The sequence below is a fragment of the Poecilia reticulata genome, chromosome 16 (assembly GCF_904066995.2).
Source record: "Poecilia reticulata chromosome 16, P_reticulata-male-v2, whole genome shotgun sequence".
Lineage (NCBI taxonomy): Eukaryota > Metazoa > Chordata > Actinopteri > Cyprinodontiformes > Poeciliidae > Poecilia > Poecilia reticulata.
The window spans coordinates 25,421,768-25,444,449 of NC_088845.1; the positions used below are offsets into that span (position 1 = coordinate 25,421,768).

At 39.0% G+C, this 22,682-nt stretch overlaps 1 protein-coding gene across 1 annotated transcript; it reads right to left on the reverse strand.

Annotated features, from left to right (window-relative positions):
* Positions 1-1,792: 1,792 nt before the first annotated feature.
* ncam3 (neural cell adhesion molecule 3) lies at positions 1,793-12,538 on the reverse strand. Its single transcript, XM_017309275.2, has 16 exons — positions 11,792-12,538; positions 11,367-11,444; positions 11,058-11,255; positions 10,390-10,527; positions 8,778-8,921; positions 8,543-8,660; positions 7,429-7,583; positions 7,207-7,340; positions 6,368-6,500; positions 6,098-6,265; positions 5,868-5,987; positions 5,236-5,363; positions 4,982-5,150; positions 4,691-4,883; positions 4,474-4,602; positions 1,793-4,083 (listed from the first exon to the last, which is right to left on the reverse strand). Exons 1-16 carry the CDS (start codon positions 11,865-11,867, stop codon positions 4,056-4,058), a joined length of 2,109 nt encoding a protein of 702 aa, XP_017164764.2. The 5' UTR covers positions 11,868-12,538; the 3' UTR covers positions 1,793-4,055.
* Positions 12,539-22,682: the final 10,144 nt, after the last annotated feature.

Sequence of the window (22,682 nt, forward strand, 5' to 3'; positions counted from 1 at the left end):
CTCTGATAAATCAATGGAGGTGGGGAATATGGCCGACTCTGTTTAGTTTGCGTTTACACACAACCATAACCCCCTTACATTTTGTTACTGCAGAAGAAGTTGCAATAGAATGATAAAATTTATTGGCTAGACAACCCACATCTTTATGCACAAAATGTGATTCCTGAATCATAGCAAAATCAATGTTTCTTTATTTTTTGCAGAGAAACTCTAATACAGTGGTGCTTTTGTGAGGTAGATTAAGAACCGTCATATGGTGAAAAATATGATAAAATAAAAAATGAGTTAACACAGCAGTAAAAAGGGAGACGATTGGATCTGCTAACATAAGAATAAAAGTAAAAAATCCCTGAACTTAGGAAGAAAAAACTATTAACTCAAAGAAACATCCAAAAACAACGAGAACAAAGGAAGGTAAGAGAGATAGAACTGTCAAACCTTCCTGAAAAATCCACATCTGGCAAAAAAAAAAATAACTCAAGAAACTGAGGGCCTGCAGCAGCCTGGGTGCAGCAACTGCACCACCAAAAACTACTTAAACCAAAACGCAACATAGCCTTTTGGCCACATTCTTGAATATTTAGATATCTGTGTGACCCCCACAAAGTGTGGTCGCATTTGTTTGGTTTAATTGTGATTTTAGTTTCAGATTTGACCGTTTGGAAATTTTTGAAGCAATGTCATGCAGCAGCACAAATGCGACGCTAGATGGCAGAAGGCGGACATTATGGGACCGACGGTGCAGCATTTCTGTCCCAAAACATTTGCAATGGAGGTTTTGTTCTTAGTTTGTTTCTTTTATTGCATTGCAAGACCAGTTAATGTTCTTCTTCCAGTTTAGTTGCGAAACACTGGGTGCCTTTAAATCTCAACTTAAAACCCACCTGTTTAGAGTTGCCTATGGCTAAATTAGGGTTAGAGTGTGGGTTTTGATGTCTTCCATGTTTTTGTCTTTAATGTTTTTAATTTCTTTTTATTTATTTTCTACGTTTTAATTATGTAAAGCCCCCCGGAAAACGTCCCAGTTAAACGACGTTTAACTAAAGTTCTACGGGGTTTAGAGTCCCAGTTGACGGAGTTTCAACTAAAAACCTAGAGGTTGGAGTCCTTGTCAAACGGTGTTTTTGACTAAAGTCCCTGAGGGTTAGAATCCCAGTTAAACGGCGTTTAACTGAAAAGAAAGGGCTGCGGGTTTTAATGTTTTTATCTTTGTTTTTTGTGGGTTTTTTAAAATCTCTGTCTTTCTCACTGTTTATTTAATGTCACATGCTGTTTTTATTTTAATTATGTAAAGCACTTCGAAATGCTTTGCTGCTGAAATGTGCTATACAAATAAAATTGGATTGATTTTGTCGCCCTCTCCTGGTCATTTTTGAGTACATGAGGTTTTTCCCCTATTGCGTTAAGCATATTGCAATAATAAAAAAAAACAATAAAAGTAGCAGCATATAATAACTGAAATGTTTGCCAGTAATTTATGGAACTTGAGTTAATGTTAGATTTAAATTAAGACCAGATCAGTTTTTAGTCTCTTGAACAGAAAAATGTTTTTACTCTCTTACCATAAAACTAGGATTTGATTTCCTTTCACACCTGGACTCAGTGAAATAATGTCATGTCAGTTTCACCTTTAAAAGATATTTACTTTGAAAATTAGTGACGTGTTAAATTCTTGTAAAATACTTTTGGTTATACCGACTCATTCAGTAAAGTTGAATATTATTGAAAAGTTCATTTATTTCAGGAACTTTATCACTAATTGAACACATTATGTAGATTAATTACACACATGGATGTTTGATATCCTTTATTTCTGTTAAGTCTGATGATTTTCCTCTAACAGTTCCTGAATACATGACATTTAAAATTAGATTATTGCCTCAGACCAATGAAAAATGTACTTTTAAAACATAAATAGCTATTAAAAGGTTATTATTTTCAAAAGATACTTTTAATCTCACAAGACTCATCAAGACATTTTTAATTATTGAGTATGACTGTCATATCTGTGCTTTGAAAATGGCTGAACATCCCGACTAAGACTGGGTGAGTTTGAGAAAATATATTTTCAGGAAAATAACGAAACACAGGAACATAAACAATGATCACTCACAATGCTTTTATCAAATGCTGAGTGTAATGATTCTGTGTAAGGACAGACTGTTATAACCAAATGTTGTGTTTTTACATGAGAAAATGTCAATCATTCATTAATGAATTAGTGTGGATTATCAGTCATCAGGCAAAACCATCCTGATGCTGGTGTTGGTCGTCTCTTTAGCTGGACTGATGTTATTACTCCTGTGCTGCAGTTGTTACATCTTCTTGTTTTCACATTTGGATTTCTTTCCGATGTTGGCAAGTAGGACAGGAATCATGCAGATCCACATCTAGTTAGAGCTTAGTAATCATTTATTTAACTGATTTGATCTATTTCAAAGAGCCCAAACTCAAAGAAACAAATTTAATTCACTGTTTATCCCAGTTTGTAAACAAGGACAAAGTTTAGTTTCAGGACAAAAAAGTTAAGCATCAGTTATTTCCTCAGGAAATTCAAGGCTGTTGCTTCAAAAGACCAACAGGAGCTCAGTGTGTTTGGAAGGAGGATTTTAAGTGTTTGTAGTTTATATAAAATCGAGTCTACATCCAAACCACCTTTGGTGCTACAATCCAACTATGTACATTTTATATATATGCTGCAACATTTTGCTAATAGTTGAAATGAATAATTACATTTGTTTCTGATCAGCACATTGAGCCACGCACTGCCTTGCAGAACCCTTTGAATATTTTCCACATTTTCTGAAGTTATAACTGGAAACTTCAGTATGTTTATTTTAAATGCCACTCTGACATAAAGCTCTGCACAATTGTGAAAATGAATGAAAACTAACTCAGGGTTTGTAAACATTTTACAGATAAAAATATAAAAAGTATTCAGCCACCCTGAGACGATGCTTGAGCTGCTTCTTGCTGCGATCACAGCTGCAGGTTATGTCTGCCTTGCTTACCTGAGTCTGACTAACATGTGCAGAATAAAAATGATCCCCACATCATCATCCTGCCACTGCCATGTTTTACTCAACACATTTTGTTTGTAGGGATAAAATACTGATTTAAAAAATGAAAGGAGGAAAACATTTTCTTCACTTCTGATATTATTTGAATAAACATACAGAAAACATTCATATGATGAGCAAAAAGGCATCAAGCTGTTTATAAAACACAAAAAATGTATGCACAATGTACAGTGGTAAAAAAATAAAAACACTGTTAGAATAATTAATAAGAAAAAAAAAGCAAAACATTGTTCTGTTGATTTACTGATCTATTGTCGGTAATATTGTAGCACTGATAGAAAACATACATTTTTGCAAGTGGCTAATTAAAACTTTTGAAGTTCCTTTTAGCTAAAAGTGTCACTTTCTGCCTTTCCAAGACTTTTTTTTAATAGAAAAGTGCTTAACAGCATATCGAGGCAAGGAAGTTAAAGATGGTGTTGGACGTATCTAAACCCAATTAAAACAAATAACTTTTAGAAATGTAACCTTAGAAAATAATAAATATTATCAGAATTTTATTTACATTCAATTTAAGTAGCATACAGTTAAATAATGCGGTAATTAACCCTGTTGACTCCTGCTGGACTCACCGACACGATATTAGCAATAAAGAAGTTATCAACGATAAAACAATAATTCTGTCTGTGAAACTAATGAACGTTTGTTGTGCCAAGTAAATGTTACTCTTTTTCTTTCACAAAAGCAGTTACAGCGATTGCACAGTAACAAAACTATTACCCTGTAAAACACAGACGTCATTATTACCCTGTTAAAGAACAAACGTGTAAAAACTGAGGCTAACGCCCATGCTAACCTCCACGCTAACAGCACGTAGTGCAGGATGAGCTCAGTTTAATCACCATCAGTCCAAATCCGTCCATTTCCTACTGCGTGCTTGACTTCTCCCACAGCAGCTGGGATCCACTGACCTCTACTCTGGATCTCTGTACAATGTGTAGTGTTTAGTTTTTCTCTTCTTTAGTTTAGAAAACCTCACAGATTAGCTGTGGGGTGTAATTTCCTGTGGATAGAAAAATATCAATAGCGTGTTAAAATAAAAGCAAAACACAATTTGAAACTGCAAAAATGATTACGATTTTTTTTTCCTGCTTGGTAGCCTACAGTGCCTGCCAAGGTATTTGTAACTTTAACTTTTCACATTTAAGCACATTACAATCACAAATTTCTAAGTATTTTGTTGGAATTCACTGTGGTAGATTGAAAATGATTGGTTGTTAAGTAGAGAAAAAGTATTTTTTTAAAGTCATTGCAGCTAATTTAGTTTGGAATCACTTTCCTTTGTAATGGAATCACACAAAATTGCAAAATTTAAAAATATCAAAAAGTTAAAAGACTATTTGCAATGTACTATATTTATGCAATTTCTTGGCGTTTCGGAGAACGAACGTACTCATTTTTGGTGAGTGGAGCTTTGTCGCAGGTGACCTCTGAGAGTTGACCGGCTTCTTTGCTGACCGTCTGAACCCCTGACTGCTGAATACTGCCTCTGGGTTTGGAGAGACCCTTCAGCGTTACATCTCTGCAGGCAGAACATGCAGGAATATTTAGAATAAAGTGCTTAGCAAAAGAGAATCCGTGAGATGGATGTCGTCCAGACAGTCGCTCACCCGTTAGTTGTCCCTTCTCCTTCCTCGACCTTTTTGAGGCTCGGGTCTTTCCACCTGGACAGTTTCCCTGCGACGGCCATAAGCAGACCACAGCGGTTTCTGTAGCAGCAGGTGGCATCCACTGCCAGAAACACCAGCAGGAAGATCAACATCACGATGCCAACCACGGTGCCTTTGGTCATCCTGCTGCTCACTGCGGGGACAAAGGAAAAACATTACCACAATAAGTGTAATTATTATCTTTCACTTAAAATGTATGACATCTAACGTGGAACGAGAGAGGCAACACACCAGGCTGCTCTGCAATTGTGAAGTTGAACGTTGCGGGGATGGAGGAGCCATTAGCGTTGACGGCTCTGACTTCCAGGTGATAGTCTGAGCCGAAGCTGAGGTCTTTCAGGCTGACAGTGTTGGCATCAGAGGGAAGCCGCAGTGTTTTCCACTCACTCTCTTCTGTGTCCTGGATAAAAAGGAGCACAAGAAGCAAATTAAGGACAAGGAAGAAATGAAATAACAGGTAGATTTGAGCTCACATGATCTCCCACCTGTTCGTATTGGACGTCGAAGTACAGCAGAGGGGAGCCGCCGTTTTCGATTTGCTGAAGAGGAACAGAGAAGGAGTTGCCCTCCACTACTGCCTGACTTGTGGCTAAAGCTGGACTGTCTGGTTCACCTAAAATCAGAAGGGGAAACCATTTAGCTGTAGGCTATAATAGTTAACTCATAACTTTGGGATGTATATGACTAGAATATATTTCATTTGCAGGTTTTCATTTTTGTTACAGAGCATGGGAACTTTACCTTCTGCAAAGGGAGGACAGCAGATTAGGAGGTGATGTGAGTGGAATCAGCAGGCGAATGACGATATGAAGATGTTAGGATGATGATTTCAATGAAAGATGGACATGAGGAACCAGGGAAGGCAGATAAAAATGAAGATGAAACATTACTGTTAAGTAACATTGTTTCTTTTTTATGTACAAACACTTTACAAGCTAGCTACCAGCTTTTTGACATGTTTTTTCTTTTTTTTTCTCTCTATTTACTAATTGGGCAATTTCCGATAACAACTTGCATTCAGGGTTATCAAGAGTGAAGAGGATTTCTGGTGACAATCCCATAAAATCCAATGAAAGTACATTGAAGTTGATGGCTGGTTGCAGTAGATCAAACTTACGTTTTCCCTCAGTGCGAACTGTATTTTCCATTGAGAACTGCCCCTGTCCCACATCATTCATGGCCGCCATACGAACTGTATACTTGGTGTATGGCTTGAGGTTGGTAATAGCCAAAATATCTACAAAAAACACAAAGAAGGTTCAGGATTATCTAGACAGCTAGATCACTACAGGTGAAACATGAATTACAACCACAAAACCTTAAAACCTTAAAAGCACAAATTCTCACCTGAAGCTGCAACAATGGTCTCCTCCCACTTATCCGTTGCACTTTTCCTCCACTGCAGAATAAAACTTTTGATTGATGCTCCTCCGTTGATGGGGAAGGTTTTCAGTGTGAAGAGCACAGAGGTTGGACCCGGGGTGACCGTCAGGTAATGTGGCGGCCCGGGCTGGGCTGGAGGGCGAGCAGAAGGACAGGAAAACACAGAAATAATGTCAACTGGAGACACGTTGATCACTGAGAGGGAAACGTGCCCGAGTGAAGCGGACGCCTTACTCTGAATTACGACATCTCTCGACGCATTTCCAGAAATACCGACAGCCATGCAGGAGTAGCGTCCGCCATCAGAGGGCATCACTTCCTCAATCTCCAGCACGCCGTCCACCGCCTGGATACGACTGGTCGAATCCTGACAGAGAGGGTTCAAACATTGAAAATACAGGACTTCCAGGTGATGAATTACAATAAAAAGCAAAAACGTTATTCAGCTTTTGCCTGATGGTCAAATTGAAAAGTAACAAAGACCCTGGAAGGCAAACGCACTCAGTAGAAACGTTTCTGAAATGTAAACTAATGAGGCCCTGGCAAATGCTTTAACAGCCTGTTTCTTAAAGGATAATTGGACAGGACAATTATCCTGTACATTTTTAATGAGAGACAAACACATCTGTATGAAGGGAGGGAAAAAGTTAAATGTGGAATAATTTGGTAGTGGTACAAATGGACATAACCGTAAACTAAAACTTTGTAGCAATTTAGATTCAGTTTTTATTCTTTGGAACCTCTTTTCAAGTGAGCAAATATCTGAAAAATGGACACCTGAACGTTTGCGCAGATTAATTTGATTTACTGTAATGATGGTTGATATGAACTGAAGAAGACTGAAATTAAATTTAATAAGAGCTTCAACAAAATATTAGCTTAAGTTTGTGCATCAAGGGTTTTAAGGACATCTTCTTTCCTGCTTGTTTCTGCATAAACATTGTTCATGCAGAAAAGAAAATCAAAAATGATTTCTACATGCCTAATCTTTGCAACTCAAACCATTGTATTTCATCGTGTATGCATTTAAGAGCCACCGTATGTGCAATTAGTAAAAATTTGAGCAGCCTTACCAGCTCTTCTCCGTTTTGCTTGTTGATCCAGTGCAGCTCAGGTTGCGGGTGACCAGTCACGTTACAGGACACAGAGACGCGCTGGCCCACATTCACACTGAGCTGATCTTCTGAGATAAACACCTCTGGAGGCTCTATACGTAAAACAAGCATCATCATCATCTTGCTTTAGTGCACTCTATCAGGATGAAAGAAACTAATTAATGGAATGTGAAAACCAACCAAAAACATGCAGCATGAACGTTGCGCTGCTCTCAGCGATCTTGTTTTTGGCCGTACAGACGTACTCCCCGAAGTCGTCCCTGACGACAGACTGGATGGTGAGCTGGCTGTGGTCTGAGTTGAAGACGTGGCGGGACGAATCAGCCTCGGTAGGCCTTAGGATGAAAAATGTAAAAAAAAATAGTTTCATGTCTTGTTTGTGTGAAGTCAATATTTAGAGACGTGATTGTAGGCAACAAGAAAGCCAGCAGAGGGAGGCAGAAAATTTGAGAAGAAAATAAATAATGACGCAGAATATTAACACAGAAAAACTGCCATCTTTACTCGGCCATTTTAACTTATGTTTTTGTATTTTGTATTGCGAGTAAAATAAAAGTTTGTTACATTGACCTGCCTTTTGTATGTTTTTAAGGAAAATGTTGATTTCAGTGCAACTGTTAGTTTGCAGTGGTTGAGGAAAAATGTCTTTTCCAAAAATATCTTGTGAGATGAAATCTGTGCGATGTTTGATAAAATGCATTTTCAGATATTTTGTTCATGCAAATTAAGAATTTAAATTCTTCTAGCTTAAAATAAGTAATTAATCCTAACTAGCTAATGTGAATGAGACAAACACAGACATCTGTATACAAACCGTCAAACAGTTTATATTGCAATCATTAAGCTGTATGTACAGGGCGGCCATATTGGTTTTTGAGGTCAGTGTTGATCAGAAAGCATACTCTTTCCTTGTCTGAATTGCAACCTCTAGGTGACCTTTCTCACAAATACTTACATTTGGAAATTAATTTAAAAAAATACAGAAATGTTCAGTATTCCTTGATTGACAATAGAGTGCCAAAGATTTTTTTTCTCTTTTTTGAAGTTATAGTGAAACAACCAACACTAAATGTTCAAGGCTTCTAGTATTGCAGATTTAAAATGTTGATTTTTGAAAAAAAAAAAAAAAGTTTCACTTTATGAATAAAAGCACATTGTTAGTAGAAATATGCCAACTAGACATTTAAAATCCAATCATGTAATCAAAGCCTTAGGCTTTTAAAGAATTAATGTGAATTTCAAGTATTGAAAGAAAATTTTTTTTATATAATAAAGTAAGAAAATGGTGGCTTACAGAGTCCATGTGATGTTGGGTTTTGGCAGACCATCAACCAAACACAGCAATGACACATTGGTTTCAGGCCCAGCAATCACTTTTTTCACTTCTTCTCTGATGTGCACAGTGGGAGGAGCTGCAGTGTGAGACATATTGTTAAAAGACGTTACAAAAATTATAAGAAAAATAAAATAGCACTTAGTTACTTGTAATGGTCCTTTATGCCTCTGGATACCATAAGGAAGTGACTAACCGTTGGCGACGACAGACACAGGCAGCTGCTTGTAGATTGCTCTCCCTCTGATCTGGGCCTGACAGATGTACGTCCCGGCATCGCTCCTCTTCACTTTCTCAATATGAAGCGTGTTGTCGGACATCTTACTAACACGAACTCCAGCTGATGAAAAGGAGCCAAACAAGGTCACATTAACGGCTTATCAACATCTTATTTTAATCACGTTACTCCAGCTGGTCAAAGTTGGTCAGACTCTTCCTCTACTAAGCAAAACAGAACTTCATGTTGCAGAATGAGTCTTAATGTAGCACCCGTCATTTTTAAGACAATATAAGCTTTTTAGACACACAGCGTTGTATATGCAGAAACATTCAATGATGACTGATGCAAATGAACAGGAAGTACTAAACAATGGCAGTGAGTTTTACTTCACTTCAGGATGCCAGTTGATCTTGTTCTTGTTTTTAACAGCCTCCAGTGCAAAACATGCAACTCTCCTCGCATTTTACTTCCAACATAATGTAAACCGTTTCAAACTAATTGCACTCTCCACTGATAATGATACGCACAAAAATCTACTACTTTATAATTTGACTAAGACCATAATAACATTTTCCAGTATTCTCTAAAAAAACAAAGTCTTTTTAAATATTCTCAGATGACCCGGTCTGTGTCTGATTGAAACTCAAGTTTTTATGCTAGGTGTCGTTAGCACCTTGTATTATCGTTATTAATACTGCATGCAAATTGAAGCACAAATTCAAATACTGAGTAAAAGTTTTCATAGGCAAACTTTGATGGCAAACTGTGCACAATTCAACTGGATTAGTCCAACAAAATTCTGAGACTCAATAATGAGATTATACTGCAAACTTCTGAAAAAGCTGAGAGGTCGTCTTCATGGAAGAGCATAAGTTGCAGAATATAAAATGTTTGGGTTAATTCAAGAAAAATATCAGAAAAATCGGTCAAATCTGTGACTTTTAATGATTTTCTTAAAGTTTGAAACTAAATTGGAAAAACTTTCAAATTTCTCAGAAGATTAAAAATGATTTATTCTTCAACTCTTCAACTGCATCTCTAAATAAAATGTGCAATTGTTCTAGACCATGGGTGCTTCATTTAAAGGTTTATGCTGTATTGTGATGCAGCAATAATAATAATAATAAACTCCAAACCTTCAGGCATAAGGTTGATAGCTTGATTTATTGTTCAGAAGTTAGAAACCAGAGCGCACTAACGTCTGTCATAGCACCCCCTGCTGGTGAGTCGCATTGACCTTATTTTATTTTTCTACCTGAACAGTGGTACATATGTCATGCTCAAGTTATGAGGAAAGTTTCATTTTTACCTTTTATCCATTTTTAAGAAGAGAAATGAGTTTCGTCACAGAAGCTGAAACTCATTTCCCTCCATGGGTTGGAGCCCCTGTTTAACAAACATGCTTGATGCTCTAGATTACTTGACTGCAGAGATTTTCAAATAGTTGCAAAAATAGCAGCATGACAGTTTTTGATTAAAGAAATACAACAAGAAGATATTTTGGATTCTAAGTTAGTTGTAAATTACTAAGCACAAAGCATATTTTTGGGGTGTAAAACATTTTCTAGGTGCTGGTCCAATATCTTACGTGTAGAAGGGATCAGTTCTCCGTCTTTAAGCCACGTAACGTCCACCGCTGGCCGCCCGGTCACCAGACACGGCACCATTCCGTCTGCTCCCTCCAGAAACTCATGGTAGGTGGTGGTGCCGTGGAACGACGGACCCTCTGAGGAAACACGTCAAAGGTAAAATGCTCAATCTGAATGAAGTTAAAGGACGAAAAATTAATGTCAACAACGACGAGTCTGTCGTGCGTGTGCAGCGACCCTGCCTAGGTGGGCTCCATGTGGGGGAAAGGAGGGCAGACCAGATGGGTCCCATATGGGTTTGTTCGCGGGTTCCACGATGGCCCCACATGGGTTTGCCCATGTAGGGCCACAGCCCACATAGGCCCTACACGGGCCCTACGTGGTGGTGGGCCCACATGGGTTTGTCCATTTAGGGCCCATGTTGGGCCCATGTAGGCTGAGGCCCTACATGGGCCTATGTGGACAAACCCATGTTTGTCTATGTAGGGCCTTAGGGCCCTACATGGTGGTGGGCCCACATGGGTTTGCCCATGTAGGACCCATGTAGGCTGAGGCCCTTCATGGGCAAACCCATGTGGGGCCATCGTGGGACCCGCGCACAAACCCATACATCAGCCCTCCTTTCCCCCACATGGGGCCCACCTAGGCATGCTGGCAGGGGACTTACCGTAGACATAGATAACCGACTGAGCATCCACCTGGTGTCCATCATCGGACTCAAACATGCAGGTGTACGTGCCCCCGTCAGACAGGCTGGCTTTCTTGATGAGCAGCTTGGAGGTGGTGTAGTCCAGCTTTGAGACGATGTTTTCATCATCAATCTCCTCTCCTTCTTTATGCCATGTCATTTCTCCTTCTTTTGTGGCTGCAGGAGACAGGACGGGACAGAAAAGAGAGAGAGAAAATCAATTTTAAAAATGGATTGTGAACTTTATGAATAGACGGAGAGTTGGAAGTTAAATAAAGTTTCACCTACCTTTACATACCAGCAACATCTCTTCTCCTACCTGGAAGTCTTGCTTACTTAAAATGATTTCCAGCCTTGTAGTTTGACCTGGACAAAAGAAAAGCTTTGTTTTGTAGATTGGATGTAAAATTGGTTCTATTTAAATAAACTGAACTGAATACATTTTTTTTAATAATGATTTAATAATAATTCACTCAAAACGAGTGAGATACTGACGTAATGAGTGAGACTGTTTAGCTTATCAATAATAGTATCCGTCTGGTGCGTTTAGCAGTCTTATCATTGACCACTGGATGTTTCCTGAATTATTTCCTGCTAACATGTATGACTCCCACATCCACCTAGGTTTTTAGAGGTCTTTACATACCAAAGCACATTACCACAACAGAAAAAGTGGTACTAAACTCACAGTCAGTGATGCGTATGGTTCTTACCTGCGCTGTGCACCAGCGGCAGGAGCAGCGAGATGATGGCTAATTGGTTGAGCATCTTCTCCTGGTGGAAACTCATCAGTCCAGAACTCTAACTGGATATAAAAACTGACTGCAGATTGTTCCTCAAACAAGTGAAGCTCAAATATTGGTATCACAAAGGCAGAGAGATGGCTGCAGTTTCCTGAGCTGCTGACACAACTTTGACTGAGGCATGGTCTGTGTCAGAGGTTATATAGGGGCAGTGGGGCAGATGAAAAGGGAGGAAATGGGAAGGGGAGGGGGCAAGTAGAAAGCATGCTCTTGTCTCTCATCCTATCTTACAACCCAAATTTCTGATGCTCATTCATGAAGCACAGCACTCATTCCATTTCTACATCTTTTTTTTATTTTATTATTTCTTCCTGTTCACTGTATGCTTCCAAATCCGTTTTCTCTACTTTCACCTTGTTTGGCATCATCTTCTTCCCTTCCTTTCTTACTCTTTGTCCCTTCCTGAGTTTCTTACCCCCAGGCTTCCGGATGAAAGCCAGGGCCAGGCAGCCCTCAAGGGAAAGAAGAGATGACGAAAGATGTTTTTTTTTTCCTTTTTAATCTTTTCCTGTTTCATTTAAAATGTAGAAAATCCGCCTGGACACGTGTAGCCGAGTGCAAAGAGAGTATGCCAAAACTGCCACGTTGCTCCCAAATGTTGGCAATCTGCTGGGAAACTTCAATGATTCCTGCATTTCTTAGGGAAATGCAGGAGACAATTTCACACAGTTGTAACCATGAAACTGAAATCAAAGCATCAGTCAGAATTGACTAAATTTAAAACTTTTAGTTGAAGTTTTAAATTTAGGAAAACAAAATCTGATTATTGCACTTTTTTCTGGTTTAAAATCACATTGTACAGAAAAACTGTTTTATACTTCATGCTGAACAAAATCGGCAGCAGAACTTTCTTCAGCAAATGCATTTTTCTCATCCCAACCAAATAATGGTGCCATAACTCAAGATTTTTCCTCTGCTAACAAAGGTTACTGTTCTGTGACTTTCTTAGAGGTTGTTTTTCTCTGTTTTTTGTTTTTTTGTCTTTTATTCTTATGGTACAAAATCTTTTAACAGTGGATAACCTGATTTACTAAGCTATGACCACTGACCTGTAATATATGGCACCATTATTACTCTGGGTTGTGTCTCAGCACTAGTGCTTTTTTCATGTTGCAGCCTCTGAAAAAAATTTACATGCATCTAACAAACGGTGCAGAACCTTGCAGATGTATTCAACCCAGCTAAATATTTATTTAAACAGTTTGATGTTTCTTCTTCTGACTTTGGTCTGTATTTTATGTGACAGACCAAGACAAAGTCCCCACTGAGTTAGGCTGCCAGTCTTTTGGGGTTTATCAGCCAGCTTTATACATTTAGAAATTTAATTTTTTCCCATTCTTCCTTTCAAAATAGGTCATTAAAGAGCATCTGTAAACATATCGTGCTCAGATGGATTTTGGTCTAAGTCTTGCGTTGGATGGAGAATCGGGAACTTTAAGCTTTTGTGCTTGAGATCTGTGGATTAATTTAGAAAGGGGAGCTCTGAGCAGTCTGAACTTTGGTAACTCAAAGTACAAGTGGACAAGACATTCTGCATTCTCTGTGCAATGCTGATGAGAAAGTAAAACTTTGCCTTATGTTGGAAGATATAAATATAGTCTGTTTTCACTGCGTAAGGTCATTCTCAGTCCCTGAGAGTCTTCAAAACAATGTCTTGGCCTTTTGGATAAAATAATGACACAATGCATTTTGTTGTTCGTAATTGTTTCAGCTGTCTCATCTTAAGTAGGATTATTTATTTCCATATCAACCTTGACTGGTCCATGCTAACACATAAAGATGTTTTGGTCTAAACCACTCCATCACAGCTCTTGCTACTTTTGTTTAGGTTTGTTGTTTGTTTCCAAGACAAATCTCCACCTGTTCTCATTTTTTATTGGACACTTTCACCAGTTTTCCATTGGCTAGAATGGCTCCTTCCTTTGTAGCCAACAAAAAAAAAAGAAAACACTATCTCCACCACCTTGTGGTCCCATCACCATGCTCCACAGAGGTCCAGTGTTAAGGTTGCTGACACATACAATAGTGTTATGTTGACCTTTAATGTTAAAGACATACTTCTTTTAAAAAGATCAATCAGTCGGTCTGGCAATGTTTACACACCCGAACACACCCTTACTCTCACACAGTGTGCGTCATTGGTCTTTCATCTCTGTGGCAGAAAAATGCCCGCTGTCAGTCAGTCTCATTCCTCTGGGTCGTATCACTTCCATTGGCCAGCAGCCAGCTTGCCCTCCCTCTGATGGCCTATCAGTATCTGCACACCACCGTTCAGGCAGCCAATCAAAGGTTGGCGAGTCCAAAGGGGCCACCTATCATGGTGTTATCAGGAGGTGTTATTATGGCTCATTAGATTGGAGTGTGCTCATAATGAGGACGATTAACGAGGGTGGGCACACTTTGACAGAAGCTCTGGATCGTATTTGTAGGATTTCCATTTCCAATCGGATCAGAAGCCTTACAAAGATACACATACGTAGTGTCTGGAAAAATTATTCACACTCGTTGGTTTTTATTTTTTCAGTTTTTTCACAATGCATCCAGTAATTTCAATGTATTTAATTGGGATTTAATGTGACAGACTAGTGCGTGACTGTGAAGTGATGATTCAAAAGATTTTTTAAGCTGAGTAAAAATCATAATGTTTGAGCTGAGTAAAAATCATAATGGCTTTGGCGAGTATGCTAAGTTCGGTACTAGACCACCTAAGCATGCTCAAAAACTTAACATTTTGATAACTTTTAATCTCTCGTCCCTGACCTGCATGCTGTCCGAATATGAGGCCGATAGCTCAAAATCCCTAGAGGGAGTTTGTTATGGTTCAAGGTGAGTAAACAGCAAAAATGGTCAAAATTTGCCCTTTGACCCAAAACTGCTGCATCCCTGTACATTTTAGGACATATCTCTTGGTCTGAGATTAGAAATATAGCAAGTTTGAAATCTCTACAATGTCCAGTTTGGCCCCGCCCATTTTTGATTCCACGTTTAATTTTACACAGAGGATCATTTTGGGGGATGTTTGGTGAGTTTTTGAATATGTTTAGGCCCTCAAATATGTGTTTTAAGGCGGAAAAGAATAACAAGAAATCCTACAGATACCACTGGCCTTCGCAGCGCTTTTGCTCTTCATGCCTAAATATGCAGCACTTCAAGAAAAGAAAAGTCAGTGTTTAGAGGTCCCAAGTTCTGTTGTTAAAAAAGGCACTTATCTGAACATTTTTGGTTCAATGTGTCTTCTCACATTGATTTTATCTATCTAAACTGATTTAACTATTACATAACTCATAAAATTAATTATACATTCCCTTCCTGTGAGGAAGCACAGTTTAGAAGACTTGCTGCTATTTAGGAACATACTGATAAAATGAACAGAAACATTTGTTTAAGCAACAATAACAAGCAGGGAGAGTATAGGATATAAGCACATAATACACATTCTTCATATACTTTGTGTATGAGAACATTCTATACACACAGACTGACAGAAACAATGATGTGTCAGCTGAAGACATGAGGACGAGACAGGCAGGAAGGAGTGAGAGACAGAGAACTCTGGTGACTGGATAAGACACACCCTCAGTCTCTATACAGAGTGACCAAAACAGTCCTGTGTGTGCGCGTGTGTGTGCGTGTGCGCGCGCGTTTTCCCACAAGTGTCTTACTACACTGATGAGTGTAGCTTGAGGTTCATTCAGCTGAAACAAATCTGAAGAGTTATTGAACATCATTTTTGTGAGGTATGTTAAAACAGAAAAGCAAAATATAAAATGTCTGTATTGTCTTTTCTCCTGTTATATGTTCAGAGCGATTTACACTGGGTTCTTCAGAGTCGGGGGGGAAAAGGTCAAGGGTTATCTTGACTGTATAAGTGAACATATTGTAAATTATGTAGATCATCTGACTGCAGGAACTGTGAGATGTTTTGTCACTGAATCAGTAATACTTTTTTTTCCAAGATTCAACGCTCACCTACTTAAAGGAGGCGTGGCAATTTTTCTACTCACTTCTATCAGGCAATATATAACATATTTCCCACCACACACTGAAGTTGCGTTATTCTACATGGAATATCCAGCATTACTGTTTATTGAGGCTCATATCTATTTGAATGACCCAGCAACACAGCAGCAATCTGTACTCATAAGGTACGATTTGCTGTTTGTCACATGTAGTCGTGTGTTTTGAGCCAACAGCCTGTATAATACCCGTTACAAAAACAACAACTGTCCAGCTCTCAACAAAAGGGACACTTCCTGTCGCGTCTGTTCTGTAAATGTGGCAGCGTATGGCTGCTTGCGCTATATTTAACCTGCCGATATTTACTCACAGACAAGACGGTGTAAGAGAGATGGCCCAAGGTCGTCGAGACCTGTTTACGCCAACCATTGTTGTCACATAAATAACCAATAAACAGACTCTGCAGATTGTTCATCCTCTGAGCATCATGTCACGGTTGTTGCGTGTGGCCATTGAGGTCAGCATTTTGCCTGACCCCTCAAGCTCAACATATCTTCAGTAAATATCACCTGGGGGAGTTTCCTGCCTGCTGCTCATCTCTGTCTGTGTGAAAGGACATGCACTCTGCTTTCCAATAGCGCTTCAGGCGGATTCAAGACGGATTTAATTCATTTTTTATATAATCGACTCAAAATATGCAGAATAAAGAAAACAGCATGTAGATCAGATTAAAACACACCTAATCTTTGAGTAGCGTCAAAGCATACATATAAAATAAAACATATATGAATTTGAATCAAATTGAAGTAATCGTTCACAATAGAAATGTGTCAAACTTAAATATCCCAAAAAAATGCCTTATTTGGTGCTGTATGTGTGGAACAAAGTGCAGATCTGAGTCAGGAAGGTGAAATAACACAAATCCAAAAAACTCTGCAGAAGACACAAAAAGATCATTTCAGAAACCAGAATAACAGAAGAGCAGATGAAGGCTTTAATGAAGGAAACTAACTGGCTTACAATGGCTAGAGAGGTGATTAATGACATGCCAACCAGGTGAGTTAATCAACAGTGCAGCCGAGTGTGAACGTGAAGGAAAGACAGTAATTAATACAATAAAACCCAGAGATCTACACAGGACATAAAACAATCTAACACTTACAAAATAATTTAAACCAACATACCGTTAAATTTATAAATATTTGAACAAGAAATAACTAGAAAATCCTGAATGTAACATGACAGATGAAGAAATAAGAAATGAAAGGAGTTAGAAAATGACTTTTCTTTCTGGGACCCATTTCACAACAGTATAATCAGAAAAGCATTGTTATTCATAAACTCCTTGTGGTTATAGTAGTTTACTCAGGGAAAATGTGTGGTTAGTGTTTCTAAAACCCACAGACACTTTTCAAACTCATTTAATCTTACATTTATACACCAACATCATTTTTTTTCTTCATTTTACTTACGGCCACAACAGGTGGAAATGCTCCGTTAAAAAACTGGGGACGTGTAAACAAAGTGCAGTGTGATGATGAGAGTGGGTTTCAGAGCCACGTCCCTCTTCAAACAGCTGCACAGTCTAAACAATCCCGATGTCGCCACCAAGTCTCTCACCAGATCTTTCATCTGAGAATCCAAACCCAATCTGGAAGATTCGGCTGCCGATGGGAACAAAGGACAGCAGAACATTCTGAAAGAATGACATAATTTGACAGCAATGTGGGAACAAGCTGGCCCCGCTCATGACAACGAATCTTGGTGATTTGTGAAAATATGAACAGTTTGTAAAAAGAGCTATTTTGCAACCAAATGTCATGTACAGAGTCTGAAAATGTAATATTTAATATTACCATTTAATATGCTGCTCAGACAATCTCAAGATTCAAATAGAAAATAGAACAATACAAATGACAGAGACTAAATGCTCCGAGCGCAACACCTTCTACCTGTACTTAGTACTCCTCAGCATTAAATAGATAACCAACAAACAAACAACAAAGTTCTCGTGTGGTTTGTGGTGACAAGTTTTCTTTTTGACTTTCAATTTTCTGCGCAAAAAAAGCTACAAGTTCAAAAACTCAACAACAAATATAGGTATAAAATAAGCCCTTAGATAAACAAGTGTTTTCTTCTTTGATTCTAACTACTTTGCAGTTCGCATCTCACCAAACAAATCAGACTTTCCCAGCAAGCTAGCGATCGATGTAACTGGACTGGCCTAACTGGACCCTAAATGTTTAATAAGATGTTTGACAGCCAATTGTATTACATAGTGTGTAAAATATTATCTATTTTATATGTTTTAGACTTTATGACTAATTCTTTGGTCAAAGTGTGAAACATAGCTAACACTAGCTTGCGCTAACTACTTAGAAAGTGAAAGGTCAATGTTTACTTAAGTAAACAAACACATTTTATGTGTTGAAGTGTTAACGTAGATTAAAACTTAAATCATTTTACAATATTAGGAATTGTTATTTTATCCTGTGGAAGAGGTTCAGTGAAATCTGGTCAGGTTGTTTATTAGTTCAAAATGGCCTCTGCTAGTTAGCGTAGAGTAGGCTAGCAACATACTAGTTAGGGACTACAAATTTTGTTAACCCAACAAACCACATCTAAATTTTGGACCAAATGTTTCGCTAAAGCTGCTCAACCTCCATCCCAACTATAAACCAAATATCTGGGGTAAAGAATTATCCCAGACATCTTTGTGCAACCCACCTTGTGCATCTTTTTCAGTAGATCTGGTTTATTTTACATTCATACCTAGCCTAATGGTGATGTTCTTTTTTATTTTATATAAGTCTGTCATCCGGAGCCACATTGTGTAATTTTGTCAGACTATGGCTGGAACTGTCCCCGTTACTGTACGACACTGAAATTCAAAATACAATCAGCAGCAACAATTGGAGGAAGACAGATGGTGGGCTGCGCTGTAGTCAGAGCATCTAAATTTAAGTATCTCTCAATAAAGTGCGTCTGTAGACTAAGCAAAAAATGTTTGCAGACAAGCAGGGCAACGTACTGAAAGAGCTTCTCTTGCCTGAAACCTAGACCATTTAACATTCAGTGGATCTGCAAAACTTACAGATATTTATCACAATTAAGAAGTGATTATCATAAATCATTTAATTTGTTTCCTCTTTAAAAGTGGCATTCTGTGTATTTTGTACAATTGAACTGAAATTAAAAAAACATGTCAGAAAAATAAAGCATTTGCAGGTGGCATGGTGAAAGTGTGACCAAATTAATACTTTGCTGAAGTACCTTCTGAGTTAATTTAGTCTTCTTTGTTATAATCTGTCAGGATCCCACAAGTTGATCGGCAACATTGTCCTCACCATTCCTTGAAATCTGTTTTCCAGATTTATCAGATTGTGATATTGTCATCTCTTGTTCAAACCCCCTTCAAGTGACAAAAGCCCCAGTTCCTCACACATAAAGGTCTCCTCCTGATGATGATGTTCTTGCTTCACATAAAAGCAATGGTATGTGATTTTTAAACTCTTCTTGACTGACATCATGCTCCATAACTTCAAACAGTTCCTGCATGGACAGTGCTCTGGGTAAAACCCTCCAGCAAAATGCTGCAAAATCTTGATGTGGGATAAAATGCAGTGCAGTCCCATTCAGTCCCATGCCTTTCGGGGGGCCCGAGAGGCAATGGATGTCCTCTCGGGCCCCCATTGCCAGTAGAATAATGCGTGCCAACTCCTCACTAATTGCAAAAAAAGCTGAAGAAAATTTGTGCACAGTGATGATTAAGTGATATTATCAGTGACGTTATAAACCCCTCTCTTTCTAATGTCGCCCAGGGCAACTGCACACATGTCCTGCATCAGAAGCCGCCGCTGAGTTAAGCTAAATTATTCAAATGAGCAAATGTCAGACAAACACTGGACTTGCTGGGAAGTTTAAATCCAAAACAGCTGAGAGCTGAAACTAAATCAAGAGTGTTAGACTACAGGTGTATATACTTATGTAACTGGGTTGTAAACTTACATTTTTGTCTTAAATTTTCATGCCACAAAAGTCTGTCCTTATGCACCAGGGTTGTCTATACTTCTGGGATCAACAGCAGTATTTGATATCTGAGAAACCTCCTTTCCTTTGCACGTGGCTGAATTTTGGTCACAGCATTCACCGGACGACATGGGAGGTTGTTGACCCCAACCCGGTTCTTCTAATAACTTACCAGAATGGAACTTTGTTTATTTATCTTGTAGTTTATTTTGCATGCCATCACATGAGTGAATGAAAGTCCAAACACGGCAATGGGCTGCGAGCTCTTTGGCAGAAGTTTATATTTTTACTCAAATTTCCGCAGAGGATGTTGTCCTCCAAGCACTTCCAGCAACCTCTCAATGATCTCTGACACAAAAAAAAGAGTCGAGGATAACAATGATTCGTTTAAACGTCTGACATTTGGCCCGAGGAAGCAACAGTGAGCGACAATGCGGGAGCTTCACGAAGGTCAACTCGGATGCCTCAGAGCTTCTAGTGGGAAAATACGGAACTTATCTTGCTGAAAAAGCAAAATGCTATTTTCCATGGAACTGTTAGATACCGTTGGGAAAGGTGTTTAGTGTCGAGCCGTACTGAAAGGATGGGAAGCTGGCACGTATCCATGCGGTTTTACCGTAAGCCGTTAGTGGGGCTTATCTCAGCCTCCTTTGTAGACTGATGCTGCTGTTGATGGGGGGAAGATTTAATACATAAACACGTACGGTAACTCATCTACTTTATCAAACGCGCACACACAGAGACACACACACACTAAACTTATCAGATCAGTCCAGATAGTGTTCATAGTCCATTTCACACATCAGTTTTCCTGCCTCAACAGATCAGTGCAGCAGCTTCTCTCGCTGTGTGACACATAATAATGAGGCTCATTAACTATTATAATATGTCCTTTCGACCTCAAGGTGTTAAAAACGGTGCTTAAAGTGCATTAGTTGTATCAGGCACTATAAGAAAATAATCAAGCGGTTTCCCAAAGCCATCATTGTCGATGGTCTATATTTATGTTGTGGGTTTACATCCCTGACTGACTCACAGCTGACCAACAGTGTCCAGTTTGAAACCAGCTAACTATATTTGAGCCAGAGGGTGGAAGTCAGTCAATCTGTCTCTGAGTGAACTGATATCTGACAGAATGCAGGTTTCTTGTCAAATGTATCCCTGGAGCACGACTAAAAAAAAGTGAATTAAGAGGATATTATAAGGACGTTCATGGTAAACTGATTTATTTTTAATATTAGAAGCTGCTCACCACTGTGAGACACTTGCACAATAGCTTCACCAGTTACTTAACCTTTTGTCTTCAGTCATTCGATTTTTCTGCTGTGATTAGGATAAGCAAGAAAAAGCTTCCAATGGACACAATGCAGTCGAGGACAAAATCGTAAACCCTTCCTGCGATGGGAACGACGCAAAGAAAGAAATGCATCCGCAGTGAATTGCCCGTTTCCAAACAATGTTAGCTGATCATTGTACAGTGAGGAAGATTATTCACGAGTAAAACATTCATAGGACAATTCCCGTTGACCCAAATGTCCGTGTTTTTCTCCCCACGGTCAGAAAGTCCAATGAGTAAAGAAACAAAAGATCCATCGCAGATTCTGCAGACATCAGTTGGCATGGAAACGAAACTAAAAGCAATCGTCAGAGAAGCAGCCAAGAGATGAAAGGTAACTGTGAAGGAGATTCGAAGGTCCACTGCTCAGGTGGGACAACTTGTCAATGGGACGACCAGCATGTTTCACCGTGGCAAGTGTCGTCACGGAGATGTGCTGTGTACGTTCTCAGACATGCCTAGTGTGTTGCAAGTAGCTCAGTAGTAAAACCTTCATCTGACTATAGAGCAACTTTTCCCACATGTTTTCTGTGTCCTCAACATATTGCAGCAAACTGCAAACAGAACTCCTTATGACAGTTTTCAATTATGCGTATTTATACTGTGATTGAATTACGCACAGGTGAAATTTTTTTTTACTAATGAGATTACTTTTAATAGCAACTGGTTGTATTTATTGGCATCAGACTAAAAGGGCTGAGTAAGCCATCCAGCTCATAACCTAAAACATTTGTTAGGTTTGTGCACAGGCGCTAAGAGGGCAGAGAGTTTTACTCGATTAGTTTGTTCCAGGATGATTGTGAAGGACAGATTACTGGATTTTGGTGTCTGACTCATTTTCAGCTCTGGATTTTTAGAGCAACAAACCAGTTGATCCATCAGGTTACGATGTATTCAGAAATGTTGTGTTATGCAAACATTAACCGTTTGATTTTACCTAAACCAAATCAGTTAATTATTTAAAATAAATCAAATGCGCGCACTTTATAAATATTAAATACATTGATTAAAAAGCATTGAGAGATCCTGTGCATTTTTTTTGTACATTTTTGTTTAATTATTACTGTGCCTTTGATCTTAGGCTTACAAACGGTACAAAAACAGCCACCGTGCCGGACATAAACAGTGCAGAAATACAATCTCCCTGAATCCTGCCCGCTCTGAGCGCCCGCCAGTCTGCTGATGTGACCTGGAGCTGGTGAAACCTACGTGACTGCTGTTGTGTCTGAGAGGCATTCAGGGATTTCTGTTGTTTATTGTGTTTTGTCTTTTTCTTTTGGGCTTCCCTGACCACATCCTCTTACACTTTTCAGCACTATTCCTGCCGTCACTCCTGTGCTCTCTAACACACACCCAGCTTACTCCCGAGGATGTGCTCGATTGCTGTGCGCACAGGAAGAGAAATGTGCTGCAGGAACAATGAGCAGCTAGATGGGGAGGCGGCTGTCCAGCTGTCTGTCACACAAGACAGCAACAGCA

Bases quoted from the DNA above. Each gene is read 5' to 3' on its own strand.
- ncam3 (XM_017309275.2), bottom strand. From the start codon at position 11,867: ATGAGTTTCCACCAGGAGAAGATGCTCAACCAATTAGCCATCATCTCG. The intron at 8,661-8,777 runs GTTAGTCACTTC...CTCACACTGCAG, and splicing joins TGTGTCTGTCGTCGCCAACG to CTCCTCCCACTGTGCACATC. The intron at 4,603-4,690 runs GTGAGCGACTGT...TTCTGCCTGCAG, and splicing joins GGAGAAGGGACAACTAACGG to AGATGTAACGCTGAAGGGTC.